The following is a 21,090-nucleotide window of genomic DNA, read 5'->3' as shown; positions in this document are numbered from 1 at the left end:
CTTATTCGTATTATCTATCGATGGTAGCTCGTGATCATAGGATGAATTGGTGGGGCTAAAGTCTAGCTGCATTAATGGTCATATAAGTCTGGAGCTTGCCGAAGCCATAGGTATCAAGGAAGCTCTGAGTTAGGTCAATGATAAGATTACGCAACCGGTGATAGTTAAAACTTATTGCCTTTCAGTGATCCAAGCAATTCGTTGCTTTTCTGTCAACCTATCCTACTAGGTCGAGTGATCTGATTTCCGAGATGAAAAATCACCACGTGACGTTGAATTTTGTTAAGCAATTTGCGGACAAAGTTACTCACTTCCTAGCGAGACAAAATTGTTCTACAGTTGATCGTAGGTGGAGTGGAAAGAATACCTACCCAGAACTCAATCTCTATCGTGTGTCAAACAATGATTTAAAGTTTTGATGAAGTATTTTCTTTTTTTAGGCAAAAAACAGTTCATTTCCTAAGAAGTTCTCGAATATAAGAAGACATGCAGTGACTGATTAGTAGACCGATTAGGATGAAACTCATATTACAGGGGTGTATTCAATTGAGATTTTAAAGGATTTTTATGGATTTTAAAAATTATGGGGTATTCAATTTAAATTTTAAATAATCCTTTAAAATCTGAAGGTATTCAACAAGGATTGGAAAAAGTCTTTTAAAATCTTAGTGTATTCAATTTGGATTTTAAAAAATCAATCAAAATTTGGTGGTATTCAATTGGGATTTTAAAAAGTCCATCAAAATCTGATGGTATTAAAAAGTTCATGGATTTTCCTTTATTTAAAAAAGTTGTGGATTTTGATGGATTTGCTAGTACATTTTTACTATATTGAAATCTCTTCAAAATACATGAGATTTTGATGGATTTCTAAAAAACTCCACAAAATTCACAAGACTCTACAAAATTTTGGATCAACTCTATCAAAATCTACGAAGAATTAAAATCAACGAAAATCAAGGAAAATCTTTTAAAATCTATAGATTATTAACAGTCTTTTAAAATCTAAAATGAATACACCCCCTACGTCTTCTTCTACGTCTTCTTCTGTAGATTATAACACAATTCGTGTTCATGATGAATATATAATGTAGCTTAGGACAACCCTACACTAATGTATGAATGATTATAGCATAATTCATTGTTAAATAACGATTTTATAATAACATAAGTGAATAACATTAACTCTAATTACCTCTAATTACCTCGTACAGTAAGAACCCTAAGCCTCAAATGGACAGTACCCGTTATAATATAATTAGTGTTATATACAATTAGAGTATTAAAAATCACATGCCTTCGTTGTGCAATATTTTTCCACTTATATTATGTGTAAGATTGTGTGTCACGTCGACAAAATTCTAACATCCAATATAATTATTTTAATAAAAAAAAATTGAACAATTTTTATCTATTAAATTTATTTTGACATCCAGTGAAGTTTGCTCACAATATTGACCACCAATTTCAAATATTTATTTGCTTAAAAGGAGAACTAATAACCTAGGTGGGAAGAGATTTGGGATTCAATTCCCTCAAATTAAGTAATTAAGTAATTAGTAACTTCTCACAAGTCAGAAGAATAAATTTGCCATAAGTGATCAACATATACCCTTTTGTACATCTATTATGAAGATCTGTTCATTAGTCATCTGAAAAGATGGGATTTCTTATTTTACAGGAAAATAGATAAGAATAAGGTCACAACAGTTTGTCAAATACAAAATATACAAATACTAGGAAACTGGAACTGAAAATAGAACATAACATCATCAAGTTTGATCATTATTTAGCCTGGACTGTAAAAACAGACCACATTATAAATTATTCCCATACCAAACGCCCCTCTTTTTGGTGATTCAATGGAATGCTAACTAACTGCCAATACCTCTGCAGCAGGCTCAGTCCCAAGTCACTGTCATGAGAATTATAAGATGTTAATAGGAAATTTTAATTTTCTCCATCAGGGATATAATTCAGCGAAGAGAGCTGGATTACTAACGAGAGGACATCCCTAATCATATACTTAATTAAACAAGATAACAAAATTAATTGTGAAATATGACCTTTCATTGCTGCAAGATAGTGAAATGTTCACAGGATACTAGGAAACAAAAATGGTAGATATGATGGCCCTGCAAAATTATTATGACATGCAAACTTCAGTAACAAAGTGGAAGGTGAATCACGGTTACTTATCGAAAGATAGATTTCAATGTACCTGCAAATTATTTTTTGAGACCATTGCTTGAAAGAACTTTCTTCCCATAAGGACTACTTCGAAGCACATGAACATTTGTTCTTATAGCCTCCAGCAATGCAACATGAAGAGCTCCCTGGTTATTAACAAAAAGTAAACAGCCGCCTTACATTCTATGGAAAGATATATTACCTTTGAAATTTCATAAAATTCTTGCTATTTCAGCCTCTAAAGTTTAGTATAATCAACATTTGTTTATTGTATTTTGTTTAATGCTACCTCTGGACATAGTACGAACGAACTGCATATTATTACATGAGAGCAATGTCTGATACAATATAAAACTAGATAATTGTTAGGCCCGGATGATAAACAGAGAAGGAAAGGATTTCACTGCTCAGAAACCAAGAATTAAGGTAGATACCAGGGGAGATGAATAACCAAACCAGAGGACATGAAATGCTACTTTATGTTATATGAAAAGCACTTGAAGTTCAAATAGTTGAGACCACTTTCATAATGTTCAATCCATTTGATTAAGCAACGCTAACTACCATATTTTTGGAAATTTCAGTAGAATAGGCACAACCAAGACCAACTGATACACTAACAATTTGCTACGCAAGTCAATTCATTAGAAAATCAGTCATCTTTTACTTTGAAAGATAAAAACATTGCTAATATCAGAGCTTAAAAGAAACCAATCCTGTATATGGTGTCGGCATGTATATGATTCACTTTGTATTGACATTCTAAACATATTGACGTAAACAATAGAATAGCCTCTAAACAGATTTATATGAACATGATTTGAGTCGCAAAATATTACTAGGTGTTCTCTTTAGTTGCATTGCTTGGTTGTGGTTCATGTTAACCTAAAACACATGCTAGAAAAAGACATCTCTTTCACGATAGGATCACACACCTTAGAAAGATTTAGTGCTGCTTGGACAACATAATTTCCATAAGGATCTTGCATGATTTGATCAATACGGGAACTGTTTATGAGCTCTTGAATAATCGAAAATACACGTTCTTCTCCTGCATATTTTAGGCATTTCTCAACAACATTGCTACTATATTTCTGAATAGACAGGTCGACATAATTTCCCTCTAGTTGGTCAAGAATTTCAGCTGTTGCCCAAGGAGCATGAATCTCAAAGACATACTGCACTACATAATTTCTGCAAGAAAAAACAATATCCGATCAACCACAAGAATCCAATATGGAACCACAAAGGGAAAGTTTGAGATACCAGGGTAAGAATGAATGTTAGTGGGTGCATGAATATCAGAGAGCAATTGTACCCAAATGGATCTTGTGAGAGAATCAGGGCATTTGACGTGATCTCTTGGACCAGACGATGTCGTTGCTCATCATCAGAACGGTTTAAACACTTCTGAAGCACGCAACATCCATGACGATCTGTTGCTAATTCAACACAGTTGGCTGTTGCAGCATCAAAGAGGAACTGCAAATAGATAAGCAGAAAGCAAAATTTACCATACAAAGGTTTCCAACACTAAATATATTGATATCACAAAAACATGTATAGCTGGTGTTATTTTCATGATCACAAGCTAAGACACAGCCCTGAAGTAGAAGTAGTAGTGGTCATAAACCTCATGAACACATAAAAAGTTTAAATTTTATTTCAGGTGCATAATTTCTTCTGCTTTAGAGACACTATAGATATCATTAGCTTATTTGACTTCAATACTACATGACTGATCTGAGTCATTTACCACTTTTAGACCATGCAAAGTCAGAGCTACCCAGAAATGTGGAGAAAACCTTATTTTACTTGATTAAATGAGTGGAAATTAAGAAGAGAAAACTATTTAAAATTAAGTGACCATAACAGTACTCCCCCCCCCCCCCAAGGACTTGCAATTTAAGTAAATATAATTAAAACGATTTACCAATGAATCAATAGTGTGAAGTCAGAGGTAGAACAAGTGAGAAGAAGGATAAATTTCTTAAATGTGCTGCTGGTAATCTTTACCTCGCTGTATTCAGACGTTAAGTACTGTAAACATCGTTGTGCAACATGATTTCCATTCATATTTTTTATAATAGTAACTATTCCAGGCTTCAGTGCCGAAACAATAATAGAGAATTGTTCTTGTGTCTTGAGTGTTTCAATAACCTTTTGGACAGCTCTAGTCCTGCATTGTAATATTCCAGTAAGAGTTAGCAACTGGGTTTTAGAATAGTGTGAAATGAAGGGCATAAAACAGCGGGAAGGTGAGAGTGCAAACCCGTGCATGTCACATGAAATTCTAACAAGATCACCAGGTTTTCTAGTGATGGAATGCAGTATCTGCATCTGTTGATTCTCATCACATACTTCAAGAAGTTTCTGGACAAGGTAATTCCCAAAGGGATCCGTCATAAGTTCAACAATGTTCATAATTATTTCAAGAAAGATTTTTTCTACATCTTCTTGGTTGCCCTCCGTAAATTTTCTTTGCAAGAACCTGCAGCCATGTTGGTCTTTCGCCATAAGATATATTCTACCCGTGAATTCTTCCAAGGAGTTATCTTTGTGAAGAAGAAGCTTTGAGTTGTTTAATTTGAAGTCAAAAATGCCACTTGACAAACCGCATGAGCTTGAATTGTTTATCTGGAGTTCAACATTTGGGGTGGACGTACTGTGGTTGCAATATTCTTTTGGCAAAGCCCTTCCATTTGGACTTACATTCAGAATAGGCTCGTTACCTCCAAAGGAACCAAACTTGACAGACCTAAGAGAATTCAGACCATTCGCTCTAGTAAGAATCTTTTCCGGAAACTTATGTTTACCCACATGGTCAGAAACTCTCCCTGAGTGACCATTAGATGGGAAAGTGGAACGGAGTTGGTTTGTGCTCCTTGGAATCATAGTCTTGTTCATAAAAGGCTCTTGCTTACAAGGCTCAAGATGATAAGAGAGTGGCTTTTCATGACATAAGTGTCTTGCATTCCTATTCATTAGCCTTGCAAAATTCCCATTTTCTGAAATTGGATGCTGGCCTTCCAAGTGCTGATTACGGAGCTGCTGCAAATATAAGAACTGCTGATGCATTCTGTAGTACTGTTCCTCTTCGACATGTCTCCATGTAATTTGAGGTGAGGTCAGTTGTTGTGGATGTATATAAGGAAGTCCGGATGGAGCATCTACATAAAGTTGCTGTTGATTCGGAAGAATAGGAAACTCTATTCCTGGGACCGGAACATTTGGAACAAGGTGAAATCCTTGTACTCCGTGACCTAATGGCACCGCACCAGAGAAATTATCAGTTGGCTGACAGTACCCGATTTGCTGCTTCTTGAGCTCTTGTACATTCACATCAAAGCTTTCAAACCCATTTGAGGATATAGTTGCTGGTCCTGGAGGAGTGACTATAAATCGGGGGTCCAGGTTTGATGTGAAATTCTTATAGCCATTTGCAGATTGTCCATTGAGTATAAACGATGGATTGTTAACAAGAGGACCGGCATAGCCCGCAATTCCCCTATCTTTGAAGCTCAATTCTGTAAATGCAGATGTCAAGGACTGATCATCAGGAAGATTTGGTTCTTCCTGTTGTATCATCCTGATGTTTGATTGCTGGATGCCATTAGGAGATACTTTCGCTTCATCCAAACTCCCACGTTCTTTCACCAGTTTTTCATTAAATGCTCTTTTTTGTGAATTCGTTACTCCAGATTCTTCGTGACTCGGGTTGCCAGAAGTAGCACTTGGAATCTCACCAAGAAGTTTCTCAAATTCATCAAACTCGAGTTCATTTAAGCGTTTTTCCATTGTGCTGAATTGAGCAATCTCACCTAAAAATGTAGCTAAAACTTACTTTATTCAACAAAACTCCAGATAGTGAACATCCCAATGTCCACATGGAAAGACTAAATGGATCATGCAGTTAATTAACAAGCTCTGATCAAACAAATCTGCAAGAACACAATATATAATCAGCCTCATTTCAACCATATTCCACCAACATTACCACGACCCACGCAGACCAAAATCGTGTGATCAGAATACACCACTCCTATAAATCAAGAACATTTGTTTAAATTTCGGACAAACTATTGATCACTAAAACCAGGTACTTTACATCACATATCAACCCTTGTCATCTGATTAAGTAAACCAAAACTCTTCATGCACGAAATTTTCATATCTAATTAAATTAGCTTATTACATTCACAAGAGATCGATCTGACAGAACAGAATACAAAAAAGCAATAAAACACAGCAAAAACAAAATCAACGTAAACCATGATCACAGTCATACAAATAAGAGAAATAAAGAAAACACGAATGATAACGAAACAACAATAAAGCAAACATACCGGCAGCATTGATAGAGAAGCTAGAAGGATGATGATGGACAGACAGACAGGTGAAAAAACAAAGAAAAGGAGGGGGGGGGGGGTAATTAAAGAAATGGAGTATTTGTTGAGAGAACAAAAGAGTGATGATCAACTAGAAACACGAAGTAGTACATAATGTTTGTTTGTTAATTATGTTGTAGGTAAAGAAGATAGGCGGCGTGGAGATGGAGAGGTTTTGATTCATTCTACTAATAATCATAATTATAGGGAGAATAGAAAAAATGAGTATTAAGAGGAGTGAGTGAGTCAAGAGAGAGAGAGACCAAACAAACAAACAAACAAACAAACATAGACATAGACATAGAAATACTACACTTAACACACCTCCCATGCATATGCATGCTTCTTCCTTTTCTTTGGTTTGGTACGTTTTTGGTTTACTTTGCCCTTTCTTGTGTTGTATCATCTTAATTTCATCATTCACATGATTATACAATATACACTATGGACTGCAATACTATTTATTCACATAATATTAACCATTCATTTGTTGCTGTTTCAAGCCTCCTCAACTCACAAGTCAGTTTTTATAGTAGTCTTTAAATTAGTACTCTTTGTACGTTACACCATTAAAACATACCTATTTTTATTCTTGGAATTGTGTGAGTAGTTAAGCTTTCTATGACCTATTTATTTATGCAAAGATAAAGTTGTGTATGTTGCATCTCATCTAACGCATGGTGTCCCATTTATTATTGCACTAAGTAATGTTAAAATTACCAAATTGACTAACTAAGTTGATCAATTGACAATTTTAGACAAATTTAATGTGAATGCGAGGGTTCAATCTTTATCGAGTTATAATTCATCAACGTTATTTAATATCCAACAGTAAAATTGATATTTAAAAGAAGTTATATATTAAACAATATTGGGAATAAGTATGTTTGAGCTGGCATAACTAATTAACTGCAGAGCTAAATAATAGGAGTAATAAACTACACTACCTGTGGCACAGGAGGATAGGCAAATAATCCTATAAACTAATTCCTTAGCGTAAATATCTGTCATTGCACATTACCATAATAAATTCTAATAACAAGTAATGTATCTTGCAAGCCTGATATGTTATAACTATGAGTTCAGCAACATAATAATTGATGTACTTTCTCTTTAACACAGCAAATTTGAAAGAAAAACTGAAAAATGAGGAAGACACTTAAATCACCGTAACAACAGATTATAAATTTAAATAAGATGGGTTAACTATGACCTGTACAGAAATTTTCATGAATGAACAGAGTTCGCCATGCCAAACCCAAGGACACGAGTATTGCCCTAAAAATCATCACCCAAATTATAATATTCTGTGACAAAGTGCCCAAGAAATCATAGTCCACCATATACATACTGTATACATTTGACATGGAAATGCAAAATGAAGTAGATCAAAACTTCAACATGAATTGCCTTCTAGACAATCCTGAAACCTCTTGCATGGATCAATAAGACCGCACAAACTTACAAGCGGCAAACTGGCAGCTCCTTTCTTTCGGGTGCATGGTTGCAATACATCACCAACATCGACACACATGCTACAAAACAGGCGGGTTTCATTTCACTCGCACCCACGTTCACATAGCAATAAGCTAATTGACACTTTGTGATTTCCCATTTACCCACCTCCGCTTCCATTTTATTTGTGTTTACATTCTATATATATATATTACTCCCACACTACTTTATACTACATCTAAATCTCTCACCTACTTGAAAACCCTAATTGAAAAAAATGTTCCGTTCTTTTGCTAAGAAAGACGGTTTGTTACGGAAAATGGGAGGCTTATTGTGTGCTCTTTGAACAATCGGGTGGCCACACCGGATGTGGCAAACTCCGGTCACCGACAACTGATGTTCTGGAGGATGGGACTTTCTTCGCAGAAGAACGGAACATATTTCTTAGTTACGGTTATAAAGTAGGTGATATATAACTCAGTAGATTAATCATTCGGCTAGCAGTTTGTTCGGTGCAAGATCCTTGCCAGCATATAGAACCTGCAGTAAAAAAGGTAACACCCTCTCAGTAAAGGTAATAATGCTTGCAACAGAAACGACTAGGCCGCACACAGTAATCTTTGAGAGAAGCCACAAAACTAATTGACTATCAAAAGTCCAAGATATACACCATCTGATTAAATGAAAATACCATCAAATATATCACATCACATAAGAATGCATTGGTAGAACATGATAATTGATTTAAAGCATAGTAACATGTCCCGACTCAGTTAAGCTATGAATCTTTAATTGTTATCCAATTGCCCACCTCAAACAGTAAAAAGAATTTCTATGAACACAATGTGTCATGTCCAAATAGACAATTATCAACTCTTTCTTATAACGTTACATAACATTTTCCAGGTAGGGAATTCAACCGCAATACCAAACTTGATGAAGTATTGTATCTTTTTCTTAAAACTTCACATAACATTTTCTTATATCTTGAAACAATTGTGCTCACCACAACCGAAAGGCTCGAAATTTGATGAAGTATTATACCCAACCGCCAGAATAATATTCATGATCAACCTCAAATCTCGCTCTAAGCTTGTGAAACAGCATAAATACAGTGAAGTTAGGTGTTCAAACAAGATTTTATCCATCAGTTCACCAAACTCCCCAACACATGACTTTTTTACTAAAATATGATTAAAATTTGTAGGCATTACTAGATACGTAGATACATACATCTGTTAGCCGGGTAGAGCCTGAGAAATGACCAACTAAAAGACCACATGCAAGATGCCTGGAGATGAGCTAAGGATGCAAAAAGAAAAAGATGAGGAAACACAAAGGAGAAAAAGAAGACCACGAGAGGATATCTAACTTGCAAAGCCTTTCCTAATATCATGTTCAGTTTTAGTTTAGTTTAACTTAATTATTACCGCAAAATTTTATCTAATATAACTGATAACTAATATTTATGTTATGCCCCGTACCCTAGTCCAAAATAGGACAGAGTCCCCCTTGTCCCTAATTTTTAGAAATTGGGGTCTTATCCGACACACAGTTACAGATTCCAAGTATATAGTACAGGTACCATTTCATCATCTATTTTTTTTCACACATATTTCTTTACTGCAAACTGTTATTTCAAAAATATAAGCTGCTGAATCAGTTTAAATACTGAATTCTAAACTCAGCAAATACTGAACTATTATGGGGGTATACTGATAGTTGTGTTTTAGAAGCTCTATTTCTGAAATTCAGCAGAAACTAAAATTATATTATGTTCATACATAAAATGTACACGGACATGCTAAGTTTGAAGAGGGCCAGAATACCTTTCCACCATATTACACAGTTGGTTGTGGACGACTTTTGCCTCAATGAGGTCACCTTTTAATAGCAAGCAGCTCAACTAGGCAGGAAGAACCTGCCAAAGAGAACAACAGATATCAAAACTCAAAGCATCTCACAAAACAATTATTTAATGAGGTAAAAAATAAATAGAAAAATATGTAATCCATGTACAAATTAAATATTAAACATAATAATCAATTAAACAACACTTAAGTTGGAAAAGCATAAGAGACGAGAGCAATAATGTGTAAGATATTACATGCAATTTGCAGCAGCCATAAACATGACAAGGAAAACAAAGTGGTACCCATGCTTGAGAGGTACAATACCAAGTAATGTGAATGGACAACAATCAGAATGTTGGTACAACTATTGTCAAGCGGTTGGTCCTTGTTTGGTATTGGAGCATGACATCCTTAGTATATGATCCTGGCATCCATTTTCTTGTGGTGTTACTTCAGAAAGACTTCTCGTTGTTACAAAGAAGGAAGAGGGCAATATAATTGACTATGGCAATGCTGCTCCACGTTAATTGCAAAGGTACTTGAAAGGCTAGCTATGCACCATGACTCCGATTATCTTTCTTGGAACTTGAAAAAAAGCGGAATGATCATACTCAAAGGATATGACCTAAGATTTATGGTAATGGTATTAGTGAACCCGGAGAATGTGGGAAAACATTGTCTAATTGGACTCAGAATCATAATTAATTAATCTCAAGTTATGTCAAGAGGCTAGCCTCTGCTTGGTATTGGAATGTCACTATACTAATACTAGTGCGTGGTATTGGAATATATGTATAGTTATACAAATATATCAACTGGAAACTGAGAGAGAAAAGCAGACTTGCTCGTCAAATGACTTGTTGATTTATTAACTAGTTAACATTACATAATAAATAGAAAGACTCCTAAACAAAGTAAACCAGAAACTAGACCTAGACATATAATAGAACCAGACAAGAACCAGACATGTACGTTTGAGATTAAATTCCAACACTTGGCCCTAGAAAGTTTTGTTGCTACCTTCGAAATTCAACTATCCTGGAGATATTCGGGCCAAGTGTGCTAGTAGTTCTGATCAATTGGTTCATTTACTATCAGAATTTCAGCCCCAAGCCAAGTGAAGCCCAAAGAGCGCAGGTACATAATAATCTCATTTTCCTGACCACTTACCGGAGAAATAGTCATTTATTTCATTTCAGTATTTGACACTCCATTACTTCAATTCCAGTACTTCTTTCAGTTTTTTCACCTTTAATTCCAATTTATCATGTGTTTATCTTAAGTATGTATTCTCCAAGTTATTTTCCTGTTATTTAATTTCTTATGGTTACAATTCGAATATTAAATCAATTGGTTACGTAATAACAAACTAGGCCAAGAAACGATTTGTTATCGCCAAAAATAAACTGTTTATGAGGTAAGATAACAGACATTGCTCTAGCTTCGATAGGAAGTGAGTATTGAAGTAAATGTGCAATTTTAAGAGTAATAGAGTTAGGATCAGTTTGCTTACAGAGATTGAAAATGAGTTAAGCTTCGGATTGGTGTTGGTTTGAAGATGACATTTAGGGGTGAAATTAGGGTTTTGAATTGAGTTGGAGCGGGTCCGAGATCGCCGCTACTTGAACCGAAGAAGAATCCATTGAATCTCCTACGTTTATTAACCGAAACAAAACAGGGTTATACACTTATACTACCCCATATGTCACCGCTGTTTCTGGGAAAATGACCCGTCAATTTATGAAAAAATGAATTTAAGGCATGTTTACTTCAACTGTTTTTCAAATTTTTTTTTAAAAAAATTGGAAAAACTAAAAACATGTTTAAATATAAAATTTTTAAAGAAAAATAGAAAACACGTTTTACTTATTTTCTAAATTATAACTACACATATGAAAAGTGTGAAAAATAAAATTTTGATGTTTTCTAAATCTAAAAAAGTGAAAAACACACAGACACAAATATTTTTATATTTTTATTATTTTTAACTTTATATGGCCATTAACAATTTTGTAAGTTTACCTAGAAAGTTAACAAAAAAAAGTAGTCAGTAACAAATAATATACTACTAACTTAACTTATGGAATTTATAAAGTTTCAACACTATAATACATATTCTTAAATTAAAAAGTATAATACATATTTGTAATAAAAAAATCAAAATAGTTTAATTTAACAATTATTTTGTTAATTTGATTAATATTAATATTTAAATTCTAAGAGGGAGTTTAATAATATAATAACTAATAACTTATATGTTAAAAAGATAAAGAAGGGATTTCGTAAAATATTATTCAAAAAATTTGTATATAATTATTAATTAGATTATTTATTAAAAGCTACAAAATTATATATATATATATACACTTAGTCATATAATTAGAAAGTTTCATTATTCAACCTATTTTAGAAGACTATTTTATACTTTATTTGTCATATTTAATTATATTTTATCTAAAAAAGTTATTTTAAACATGTTAAAGAAATATGTATATAAAATTAAGTTGTGAAATCTTTAAATTATTTTACTGGTTGCTCTTCTATATATTTACTCAAATTATATTGTCATTTATTTAATATTTTTAAGAAAATAGAAAACATATCATATATTATTTTAGTATTTGAAACACATTCTCTCAGTTTTCAACAGTTTTCTTAGAAATAAAAATTTTAGAAAAACAAAAAATAGAAAAATTTTCTACAAGTAAATATCCCTAAATATCACTTCAAAATAGAGTTTGGGTTACAATTTTTGTGAATAATAAAATAACGCAATTGCTTTTGATTTTTTTATTTATTTAAATCAAAAAACCCAATCTCAACTAATGTTATTCAAAGCAGACGCGGAGTTCCCGACATTGTTTTGAATGTTAACACAAACTCAAATTGCATTTTCTTATTTTTACCCAAAATACTCAAAAATGCTATATTTTGAAGTTCAAAACTTTATTCTAAGTGAAGTTTTGTTCGTACTTTATTCATATATATATATATAAATAATTTAATATTTTTAAAACCCAAATTAGGAACCGGTAAACTCTAAAATATTAAAAATAATTAATAATTAGAGTTCGGTTCCCTAAACCTTAGAGTAAATTAGGGTTTAGGTAAATACCCTAAACCCTAAATCGGTGTACGTTTTATTATTTATTTTTTAATATTTCTAAAATCCAAAAGGATTGGTGAACCTAAACTTGTTAAATTATGGCCCACGATTGAATTTTAAAAAAATTATTCTAAATTATACAATTGCTCTTTTAAAACAAATTCAATATAGGGTTTATATAGTAGCTTTTAAGAGTAACTAGACTGTTCTCTCCATGTATGTGAGAGTTTATGTTTTTTCTCTCTTTCTTTTAACAAAGTTGTGAGAGTGGTTTTCATCGTTATGGCTGAGATGTCTAGCATCAACGAAAGATTGGCGGAGATAACAATAGATGATGAGGAGAATGAGGAAATCGTCTTTGATGTTGGGATAGAGGATGAGGTTGATAAATTTGAGCTTTGTTTGGTAGGGCGTTTTTTGACGGAGAAAAATCTTAATTCTCGTGTAATGAAGTCTAAGCTTGCGGATGTATGGAGACCTGCAAGAGGCATTAGTATTAAAGATCTGAAGGACGGGGCATTTATCTTTCAGTTCTACCATGTTGATGATATGCAATGGGTTGTTAATGGGGGTCCTTGGGCGTTCGATGGTTCTATGCTGGTTACTAGTACTATTCCAAAGGGTGAAGATCCATTGAAAGTGCCACTGTATAATCTGAGTTTTTGGATCCAGCTTCATGGCCTTCCCACGGGGTTCATGACGGAGGCTGATGGTAGACAGCTTGGAAATTTCTTTGGTAGTTTCTTGGCATATGATCCGAATAACAATACAAGCATTTGGCGTGAAAGTATGAGAATAAGGATACAGGTTGATGTCAGGAAGCCTTTAAAACGTAAGAAGAAAATATGCAAAAGAGATGGGTCAGAATGCATAGTTAATTGCAAATACGAGAGGCTGGGTGATTTTTGTTTCACATGTGGCATGCTCACCCATACTGATAGGTTCTGTAAGAAGAATATGGGAGGTGGCCAGGAAGCGTTAAGGGAATGGGGTGGCTGGCTCCGAGCACCACCACGTAGGGCGGGTGGGCAAGAGAAAAGCAAGTGGCTGAGAGACGAGAAAGATGGGGATTGGGGCGAAAAGTTCGGGAAGGATAATTACTATAATCAATCTGCGGATTGGCAGGAGGGGATGAAAGGAAAGGAGAGTTATTTTAGGAGCAGGTCAAGGGGTATAGTTATTTCAAATGTAACAAACTTGGGCGCTCAAAGTGGAGGTGAGAATTCAAATGTTTCAGCGGGATATTTTAAAACAAATGGGCCTATAGAGGATGAGCTTGTTGGGCTTAACATTGAAGAGAGGAAAAGAAGGAGGAGTGGGCTGGATACAAAGGAATATATGGAAACTGATCGCAGTATTGATGACACTGAGATTAGTCCTATGGAAGCTATACTTTCTAATAAGGACTGCATAGTTTCTTCTTCACCTGCTTTGGCTAAGCTTGCAATGCAAGCTAGCCAGTCCAAATGAATCTTCTAAGCTGGAACTGTCGAGGGTTGGGGAACCCTCGGGCAGTTCGTGTTCTGGGCGACTTATTAAAGGCGCGTAAACCCCAATTTGTTTTCTTATCTGAAACTTTGTCGAAAGCTAGAAAGATTGAAGATATTAGAGTTAAATTTGGATTTTCTCAGTGTTTTACTGTGGACTGTATTGGGCATAGTGGCGGTCTAGCTGTTCTTTGGAAGAATAATGTAGCCTGTGAGGTGACGGGCTATTCTCAGAACCATATTGATGTGGTTTTTCTTAATAATAGTGTAGCTTCTTGGCGTTTATCTTGTTTTTATGGTTTTCCTGAACGTGGAAGGAGGAAAAACTCATGGGATCTTATTCGCACTTTATCTCAAATGTCTTCGTTGCCATGGTGTATTGTTGGGGATTTTAATGACCTTCTTCATCAATCTGATAAGCAAGGTAATTCTCTTCATCCCCAAAGTCTTATTGATGGTTTTCGTATGGCTATAGATGACTGCAATATTACTGAAATTGATCTTCAAGGGGGCATGTTTACTTGGGAAAGGGGTCGAGGTACTAAAGACTGGGTGAGGGAGAAGTTGGATAGGGCTTTCGCTTCGAGATCGTGGTGGAATAAATATCCCCTATGCAAATTAGTTCTCTACCATACAACCTATTCGGATCATGATCCTATTTTGCTTGATTTGCTCAGTACAACGTTCTCTAAAAAGCAGTTCCGGTTTAAGTTTGAGAACACTTGGTTGGAGGAACCGAGTTTTCGAAAGGAAGTGGCTGATTTTTGGTTGACTCTACCTCGTATTAATATCCTCCCAAAGCTCATTTCTGTTTCATCTTTCATGGCACGCTGGGGTAGGAATTTTTTCCACAAATTTCGTGATAAGATAAAGAAGCAGAAGGCTACTATTTCAAATCTTGTTGATCGTACAGATGATGTTGGTATAGCTAAGTACTTTGAGGAGAAGAATAAGCTTGATGATCTTCTATTTCAGGAGGAGGTATATTGGAAGCAGCGTGCTAAAACGTTCTGGTTGGCGGAAGGGGATGCAAATACTCGATTTTTTCACGCAAATGCAACTGCTAGAAAAAAAGCGAATCGAGTTAAGTTTCTATTGACAGAGGATGGGGAAAGAGTTGATGATCACGAGGCTATGTGTGGAATAGTTGGGGAGTATTTTCGAGATATATTTTCAGGGTCTTCATCTAGTACAGTGCCAAGGCAGAATTACAGAGAGGCACAAGTATCAGTGGAGCAGAATATGATGCTAACGGCAGAGGTCAAGTTTGAGGAATTTTCTACTGCAGTAAGACAAATGCATCCAGATAAGGCTTCTGGGCCAGATGGGCTCAACCCTGCGTTCTTCCAACAATTCTGGCAGATTTTAGGGCGAGAGGTATTCGAATGTTGCAAGGAATGGCTCACGAATTATAATTTTCCAGCAATTTTAAACGATACAAATGTGGTTCTCATTCCGAAAAAAGAAAATGCAAGCTGTATGAAGGACCTGCGTCCTATCGCACTATGCAACGTTCTTTATAAAATACTTGCTAAAGTTTTGGCAAATCGACTAAAGGATGTTCTGCCAAGTTTGATCACAGAAAATCAGTCAGCTTTTATTCCGGGAAGGAGCATTACTGACAATGTATTAGTGGCCTTTGAGGTTATCCATCATATGAATCGGAAGAATAAAGGAAGTGAAGGGGAGGTTGCCTTAAAACTTGACATTAGTAAGGCATATGATAGAGTTGATTGGAGCTATCTGAGATCAAGGATGCAAGAGATGGGTTTCTGTTCAACTTGGATTAATTGGATCATGCTATGTGTCAAGACGGTTTCATATGAATTCTGTTTTAATGGTTCAAGTATTGGCCCTATTACTCCGTCAAGGGGTCTTCGCCAAGGCGATCCCTTGTCACCATATCTGTTCCTCTTTTGTGTGGAGGGTCTCTCACGGTCTATACTAGCTGCTGCTAATGAAGGGTCAATTAGTGGTACTCAAATCAGTCCTAGTGCTCCAATCGTTACTCATCTTCTTTTTGCTGACGACAGTTTTTTGTTTTTCAAAGCTAATGCATTGGAAGCCAACAGGGTTAAAAGTCTGCTAAATGAGTACGAGAGTTTGTCGGGGCAGTCGGTGAATTTTCAAAAATCGGGGGTGTTCTACAGTGCAAATGTTTAGCACGCTGAGAAGGAAGCTCTTTCCACTATCCTTGGGGTTAATTCTGATCTTAGTGAGGGTAAGTATCTTGGCCTTCCATCTCTTGTTGGGAGATCAAAAAAGAAAGTATTCGGTTTTGTTAAAGACAAAGTGTGGAAAAAAGTTCAAAGTTGGAATGCAAAGCCTATTTCTCGAGCAGGTAAAGCTGTTTTAATTCAGAATGTTGCACAGTCTCTGCCTTCTTATTGTATGTCGTGTTTCCTTTTACCTAAAACTTTATGTTGGGAGATTGAACGTATCTTGAATAAGTTCTGGTGGAGTTCTAACTCAGGAGATAGTAAGGGCATTCACTGGTTATCTTGGAATGCAATGAGCATGTCAAAGAGTAAGGGTGGTATGAGATTTAGGAGTCTTTATGGGTTTAATATTGCAATTATTGGGAAATTATGCTGGAATTTTATGAAAAACCCGCAATCCTTGGTGGCTCGTGTGTATAAGGCACGGTATTACCCAACCTCCCATTTTTTGAATGCTAAGGCGAGTCAAGGTCAAAGTTACATTTGGAATGGAATCATGACAGCTAAAGACGCTATTGGGAAGGGTTTCAGATGGGTTCTGGGTGATGGTATGGATATTGATGCAACAAGAGATCCGTGGTTGCAAGGGAATGATGGGTTTAAGGTATATTAGAATTATCAGTATGAGATGGAGAGCAAGTCTGTTGCAAATCTAATGATGCCAGAATCTAAATCTTGGAATGTCAGTAAGGTGCGTGCTCTGTTTGTAGAGGAGGATGCTGATCATATTCTGGCGACTCGAATCCCAACAAATAATGTAAGAGATCGCATTGCCTGGACTAATACCACTACGGGGCAGTATACGGTGAAATCAGGGTATCACTGGTGACATGATTGTAATGAAGGGAATAATAATGTTATCCAGTCTGGAGGGTGGAGGAAGTTATGGAGATTGTTGATTCCTCACAAGATGAAAATCTTCCTATGGCGTTTTAGTAGGAATAACATTCCTATTCGGACAAGGTTAGCTTCAAAAGGAGTTGTATTACCTATTATTTGCCCTTTATGTGAAGGTGATACTGAAGAGCTGCTGCATGTATTTTTCAGCTGTTCTTTTGCTAGAAAATGTTGGGAGTATACAGGGGATGCATACGACATGAGTAGCGTGGAGGATGTTTCAGAATGGCTTGTGCATCAGATCAACCATGCCAACTCTACTGAGGTTACAAGAATTGCCAGAGTTTTGTGGGGCATTTGGTTTTTTCGAAATAAAAAAGTGTGGGAAAATAAATCAGTTAATCATAATGTAGCCATGGACTGGAGTTCTAATTCTCTTCTTGAATGGCGTAATGCGAAGAAAAAGAGATCAGCTATGCAGGTAGTTTCTATTCCCAGAACTGAGCATGTGATTCAAAAATGGTTGCCACCTCCTACTGGTAGTGTAAAACTAAATGTGGATGCCTCTATTTCTGTTGGAGCAAATGATTTTTCTACTGGTATGCTTATTCGAGATCATGAGGGTAATTTTCTTCTGGGTCGTGTTGCTTGTATCTCGGGTGCAGGCAGTGTCTTGGAGGCTGAAATAACTGCTCTTTATGAAGGTTTATGTTGGATCAAGTCTTTGCCTTACCAAAATGTGCTCATCGAATCTGACTCGCTTCTCACAGTCCAAGCTGTTCAAAGTGCTGATTCAAATTATCTTGAGATTGGTCACCTAATTGACGAGTGCAAACAAATCCTCAGGTCTAGACTAGATTATTCTGTTTCTTTTGTTAAAAGGCAGGCAAACAAAGCAGCCCATGTCATGGCTAGAATACCTTGTTTGTCGAATTGCCAAAACATTCTCACGTCTCCTCCATTGATAGTGTTGGAGGCTCTCATGTATGATTCAATGGTTTAATGGAATTTCTTTTTGTTTCAAAAAAAAAAAAAATTATTCTAAATTTTAAAGTTTTTGAAAACCAATAAAAAGATATGAAAATAAAAAATATTAATTAAAAATAATTGAAAACATATTTTTAAGTTGTGTTTAATTGTTAAAAGTGTAGCATCAATTGTTGTTTAACATCTACAAACCTGACTTAAAATGAAATAAGGTAAAGGCGTTTTTATATTTAACCAAAACATGATTTGAAATTGAGTTTTAGAGTTACATTTAGGCTATCTTTTTAGAAAGTGACATTGAGAGTTATTTTCACCAAGAATGACACGTGAGACCTTTTTTCTGAGGGGCACGATTTTAGGAAAATAGTTTGAAATTAAAATTTGAAAATTTTGTCACTCAATTTTTTCTTTAAAATTTTGATATTAAAAATAGTAAAGCCAACTCTGCATGCATTTTTGACTACTTATATATTCATTTACCCGAAAATAGCAATTATTGTTAGGTGCAGGTTCAAATCGGACAATGCATGTACCAAAGTATAATAACGTTAAATTTGATAAATCAAATGATTGTTATATTATAACACTAAACAAATAAATAACCAAAATTTCCGGCTTATAAATATTTATATTATTATTTATATATTATCAAATTTTTCAAATTCGAATTCCATCAATAACAAATATTTATACTACTATTCATTTTTAGAAAAATATAAATAACTTGTCATATTCGAATCTTACCAATAACAAATATTTATTGTTGGAGGTCCGAATCTTATCAAATATACTATTTTTTATTATTTGATCTGAAAATTATACACATTCAATTTTTTTTTTCTGAATAAGGTTATAATTCTGGATTAATTAATTTCAATTGTATATAATAACTAAATTGTGAATTGATTATTGACTTGAGTTTATTATATTAGCTCTTTAAATTTATTTGTTTACGAATATATGTATTGCGATGTTGGGAAAAGTATTCTTATCTCTTCAAATAAAAATGTTAAATTAAATTAAAAATCAGGATATATTTTTTTGGTAAAATTTGTTTAAATCGAAATTCTGTTGAATTTTGCTTCGGCATTTGCAAGTCTTCTAATTTGATTTTGCATTTTCTTTTCTTTGTAAGGTAATTTGGTTTTGCATTGTTTATGTAGAAACATCAAAGTTTGATATTTGATGATCAAACCATTGACAGATGGATTCAATGCATACTCACATAAATCAAATAAACTGTACAGACCCCATATTTAGATAAAGAGATGGATCTTAAACAGTAATCAGCCATCTTTCATATGAGAGTTCCATCTCACAGGGCATAACATAATAAATACCTCTATATACTGTATGAGGAAAATACACAGCTTAAGCTTCTACAAAACTAAATTAATTAATCAATTTTCATTGGCTACTAGCTAAGGCTGCAAGGAATCCGTAAAATTAACGGATTCTGAAAAAAATAAGTAAGAGACTCAGGATCAAACAAAATTGAAGAGAGGATGTAAAAAAAGAGAACCAGCATATAGTTACTAAGGCTACTGCAGCTGCTTCATCTTGACCATCTCCCTCATTCAATGAATGTCTGAGCATCTTTAACTTGTCACACAATCAATATAATTCGAAAACTTCAGCATCTGTATATTGAAGTCAAAGACTCGAAAACTGCTTCTTCACACGGAATTGTAAGTCCCATGTCATGTACAAATCCAAACTCTTCTTCAGCTTGTTGAAGGAGACATTGAAAGTTGGGATGTGTTAAAAATGATATTGGCACAATGTATCTGCTTCTGTTTTCTCCAACGTAAACCGCAAAGTGGCCTTTTGGTATATCAACCGGAAGGCCACAGTTGTGGTCGTCCTCGTGTTTCTTTCCTAAGCTAGAACATCTCTTTAGAATTTTCTTGAGGACAGCCATTTAATTTTTGATAGAAAAAAGTAGGAGAATATTGTGAATACTGAAATGAAGGTGGTGAAGAGAATAGAGGGATGTGAAGGGTATTTAAGAAGACTTGTCTACAGAGGGATATTAGACAATATTTATGAGAGAAGGGGTCAGGTAGGGCAAAGTACAGGCCATGGATGTTCTTAGATTGAAGTACTTGTGTACTGATATGTGTGTGCATACGTATCTGTACCAAGACATTGTGGGGACGAAAAACTTAATTTTAGTATATGTTGCCCCTTCTATAATGCAATTTAGACCCTCCTCGCACAATACTCTCTGTGACAATTGAAACGTCTTTATCATAGAGAATTAGGTGTCAAAACAATTTAACAAGTATGTATTTAAATAGATTATTAGGCACATATGAAGTATTGTATCAGAAATGGGTAGGGAACTAGTTGGTGGAACAATTTTTGTGGCAGATTAAATATTTATGGAAGTAAGGTTGATCAAGAAGTGGAGGGATTTGTTTAGCATAAGCGAGAATTACCAACTGGAGATCTAAAAACGCTCTAATACAAGTAAATTATGATATATTTGGATACTTAATCAGTTCTTCCCACAGAAAACTCTTTAGGGCTTTTACGTATCATGCATGCACTTTAGCTAGACTGATG

General features: G+C 34.9%; 2 protein-coding genes and 1 long non-coding RNA gene across 5 annotated transcripts; all 3 read right to left on the bottom strand.

The window, feature by feature from the left end:
- Positions 1-1,572: 1,572 nt before the first annotated feature.
- LOC141689190 (pumilio homolog 12) lies at positions 1,573-7,086 on the bottom strand. Of its 2 annotated transcripts, none has more exons than XM_074493377.1 (8): positions 6,903-7,086; positions 4,463-6,131; positions 4,207-4,369; positions 3,509-3,672; positions 3,126-3,384; positions 2,222-2,336; positions 2,067-2,135; positions 1,573-1,915 (listed from the first exon to the last, which is right to left on the bottom strand). In XM_074493377.1, exons 2-6 carry the CDS (start codon positions 5,986-5,988, stop codon positions 2,229-2,231), a joined length of 2,220 nt encoding a protein of 739 aa, XP_074349478.1. In that variant the 5' UTR covers positions 5,989-6,131; positions 6,903-7,086; the 3' UTR covers positions 1,573-1,915; positions 2,067-2,135; positions 2,222-2,228. The 2 variants fall into 2 exon arrangements, with proteins under 2 accessions (XP_074349478.1, XP_074349479.1); XM_074493378.1 differs by lacking the exon at positions 6,903-7,086 and adding an exon at positions 6,537-6,845.
- A 656-nt stretch (positions 7,087-7,742) lies between these two features.
- On the bottom strand, positions 7,743-11,595 carry LOC141689018 (uncharacterized). 2 transcript variants are annotated; one of them, XR_012562230.1, is made up of 4 exons: positions 11,400-11,595; positions 10,211-10,511; positions 9,863-9,954; positions 7,743-8,573 (listed from the first exon to the last, which is right to left on the bottom strand). It is a non-coding gene; the product is annotated as an uncharacterized LOC141689018 (long non-coding RNA). The 2 variants fall into 2 exon arrangements; XR_012562231.1 differs by lacking the exon at positions 10,211-10,511.
- An 8,132-nt stretch (positions 11,596-19,727) lies between these two features.
- Positions 19,728-20,647, bottom strand: LOC141692501 (auxin-responsive protein SAUR50-like). The gene has a single exon (XM_074497368.1). It carries the CDS (start codon positions 20,441-20,443, stop codon positions 20,156-20,158), a length of 288 nt encoding a protein of 95 aa, XP_074353469.1. The 5' UTR covers positions 20,444-20,647; the 3' UTR covers positions 19,728-20,155.
- Positions 20,648-21,090: the final 443 nt, after the last annotated feature.

This window comes from Apium graveolens, chromosome 10 (genome assembly GCF_009905375.1).
Source record: "Apium graveolens cultivar Ventura chromosome 10, ASM990537v1, whole genome shotgun sequence".
In the NCBI taxonomy this organism is placed as follows: Eukaryota; Viridiplantae; Streptophyta; class Magnoliopsida; order Apiales; family Apiaceae; genus Apium; species Apium graveolens.
This window is presented reverse-complemented; position numbering and strand designations above follow the sequence as displayed.